Below are 3,476 nucleotides of genomic sequence, written 5' to 3'. Positions count from 1 at the left end.
TTCCAGGTAAGCAACACTTTTAAAAAATCTTATTATTTGTGCTCAATTGTAACAGGTCACTTTGCAGTTTTTTGAAGAAAGAAAATCGCCTCGGTATCAGTTTATAATAGCCTCACATCATTCTATTTACCTTTTTATCCACAGCTTCTTCTCATGATACTCGGCATGAAACAAGCTACTTCGGACAACTCGTGTATTTATTGTGACATCACAAGGGAACAGAGGTGAGAACAACGTAAAGATTAATGCAATTAATGATTTTTATTATTATTATTATTACAACGAATACAAAGTTCAGGCACGCCGTGGGCCTCTAGAACTGGTCTTTGTTTATTTACAATAAATAGCGTAGTAGTTCATGGTTTGCCCATGCTTTGTTTAACTTATTCTTGAACGATTTTATCGATGATGCTTCTGCCACGTATTTTGGAAGCGCGTTCCATGTTGAGATAGTTCTATAAAAGAAGGACTTGCTTTGTGCACCACGTACTCCATCGTCCGGGAAATTCATCTGAAGCTCGTGTATATGCTTTCTACATGGTCGCGTCCTTTTGATAAACTTTTTTGGTGTTGTTTTACTATCATAGATGTGGATATGCTTATACACCTGGACCATGTCACAGAAAAGTCTTCGAAACTCAAGGGATGGTAGCGCCAAGCGTCTTAGTCTTTCTGCATATGGTAACCGTGAGATTGGTTTTACTAGTTTTGTCGCACGTCTTTGGACACTCTCGATCAGGTTGATAGATCGACGTAATCTTGGTTGCCATACTGATTTAGCATACTCTAAATGTGGTCGTACAAAGGTGGTATAAAGTGTCTGGAATACGTGAGGACTAGGGTCTTGAAATCTTCTTTTGAGCAATCCCAACATAGAATTAGCTTTGTTTACTTGCTTAGCGATATGTTCTTCAAATGAAAGATCTGAGTCTATCAAAACACCGAGATCTTTTTCTGTGAAGACATGTTCAAGTTGCTCTCCATTTAGTTGATACGGGTGTGCATGCTTTATGTTCTCGAATTTACCTATCGTTAAAACGTGGCATTTGTCGGGGTGGAATTTCAACAGCCACTCACGGGACCATCTTTCAAGTGCTTCAATGTCATGTTGTACGATTAAGGAGTCAAGAATGGAATTGATTTCCTTTATAATCTTCGTGTCGTCTGCAAACAAGAAAATGCTTGATAGAACATGTTCTGGTAGGTCATTAACCTTTCGGCCCCGAAAGACGTATCTGATACGTTCGCCATACGTTCCGAAAGACGTATCTAATACGTTTTTACATATGTCTCTATATTTGGTCTTGTCTCCTTTGCTGAGGTTCTGTAAAGTACTCAAAATTATCAAAATCATAAACTAGAAACCCAGGGCTTTCCAACGATATATAATTATCATATGTTTCAGTCGCATAATTATGCAAATTTATGCCATGCTTTTTCGAAAATTTTTGCCGAGTCCGCAAGAATTCATTTTTTACAAGATGGCGACCCAGAAAACACAGTATAGAACTGCTGAGGAAATCAATCAATTTTTAGATGATTTTAACTCAGATTTTGATGATGATGAAAGCACTGATGAAAGTATTGTATCTGAAAATGGTGAGAGATTGCTTTACTTCCATTTTTTTGTTGTTTTGAGTGTTTTTGACCCCAGAATTAGGCAAATATTAGACCAGTAGATAGACTGACAAGTAAGTAAATGATATATGGGCAAGAACTGAAGTCTTATCTCTGTTTTCTTTCACAGAAGTCCCTAACAATGAAGTTGTAGATGAAACTATGAGTACCGTAGCAGGCAATTTTGATTCATTTCTTGACGAGCCAATACCTGAGGAACAGTTAGAGGAGGAAAATCAGATACAGTTTGATGACCGAAATTCAGACAATCACGAGGACCAGTTTGAAGATCAGTTTGAGCAGTTTCAGCTTGATAATGATGAAACAGATAGTGATGGAACCATCTCCCCTTGCGTTCTCCCAAATCGTGCGCGAACTCGTTGGGGTCTAGCTTCAAGAGGTCGGGGATGTCGAACACGCGGCCTGTGTTTTGATGCGCAACGCGAAAGCGCCCAAGCAGCAAGGCGCAGCGCAGTTGCTGATTCTGATCGATCAAGGTCATCTCTATCGTCAAATGGGGAGGTTTCGAAAACAACAGAAGAGGAGATAATCGAATCTGATGGGGATGGATCTAGCACAAACAGTGACGTTGACCTTTGTCAAACAAACTCGACACCAAATGAAAGGGGAAAATCTAAACGAGGAAGAAAGCCAAGACGTGGGAACCGTGGAGTTGGACGTGAGAATCGTGGAGTTAGACGTGGGAACCGTGTAGTTGGACGTGGCAGATCAGCTGGACAAGATATAGAACGAGATGACAATGATGGAGATGCAAATCAATCGCCAGATGGTGGAGACATTGCTGTTGGACATGGTCGTGGAAATGCTCCAGTGCGTGGGAATGGACCGGGACGAGGTCGTGGGAATCGTGGTCGTGGGAATCGTGGTCGTGAGAATCGTGGTCGTGGGAATCGTGGTCGTGGAAATCGTGGTCGTGGACACGGGCAAGTAGAAGGCGATCAAGGCGAAGGCGATCAAGGCGAAGGCGATCAAGATTATCCAGAGGATCCGTGGACAGAACAAGGACGACAAGAGAAAGGGGGTTTTAGATTTACAGGAACTCCTGGTTGTAACAATATACCTGAAGGAGAGTTTGACCCACTCAGTGTATTTAAAATTTTTGTTACCGATGGCCTTGTTGAATATATAGCGTATTCAACCAACCAGTATGCTGAAATTATTATAAACACACCAGAAATTCAACAGCGTATTGCTGCTAAAAAAAAGTCTTTTCAAATTATGGAAGCCTGTAACTACCGATGAAATGTGGATGTATTTAGCTGTTACTATGCTAATGGGGGTCATAAAGAAACCTGAATATAATCTCTATTGGAGCAAAAATCACTTCTTTGCCACACCCATCTTTCCACGTCTAATGAGGAGGGATAGGTTTGAACAGATCAGAAAAATGATTCATTTTACTGCCCCAGAGGATGAAAAAGCAGACGACAGTCTCAGAAAGCTGCGCAGTACAATGGATTATCTCCTTGCTAAATTCAAAAGTAATTACACACCACAAAAAGAAGTCGCAATAGATGAATACTTATCATTGTGGAAAGGCCGTTTGTCCTTTCGCGTATATATACCAAACAAACGTGAAAGATATGGTGTCAAGCTATACATGCTTTGCGAGAGTGGAAGTGGTTATCTATCGAATTTCATCATTTACACCGGTGCGACAACAGTTTACACTCCACCTACTGGTGTTTTTAACTTCCCTACCGAGTTTGAGGATCTCAAGAATCCATCTAAAGTTGTTTTGAGTCTGTTAGGTGATCTTTTGGGAAAAGGCCACAGTGTGACACTTGACAACTACTACACATCCCCAGAGGTTGCAAACTGTCTCCTAAAAGCCAGGA

The 3,476-nt window shown here is 40.9% G+C and overlaps 1 protein-coding gene across 1 annotated transcript; it reads right to left on the bottom strand.

Annotated features, from left to right (window-relative positions):
- Positions 1-334: 334 nt before the first annotated feature.
- On the bottom strand, positions 335-1,354 carry LOC136824771 (uncharacterized). Its single transcript, XM_067080743.1, has one exon. The coding sequence runs from the start codon at positions 1,352-1,354 to the stop codon at positions 335-337; it is 1,020 nt and encodes a 339-aa protein (XP_066936844.1).
- Positions 1,355-3,476: the final 2,122 nt, after the last annotated feature.

The sequence above is a fragment of the Clytia hemisphaerica genome, unplaced genomic scaffold (genome assembly GCF_902728285.1).
Source record: "Clytia hemisphaerica strain Z4C2 unplaced genomic scaffold, Clytia hemisphaerica genome assembly, whole genome shotgun sequence".
Taxonomy (NCBI): domain Eukaryota; kingdom Metazoa; phylum Cnidaria; class Hydrozoa; order Leptothecata; family Clytiidae; genus Clytia; species Clytia hemisphaerica.
This window is presented reverse-complemented; position numbering and strand designations above follow the sequence as displayed.

Bases quoted from the DNA above. Each gene is read 5' to 3' on its own strand.
- LOC136824771 (XM_067080743.1), bottom strand. From the start codon at position 1,354: ATGATTTTGATAATTTTGAGTACTTTACAGAACCTCAGCAAAGGAGAC.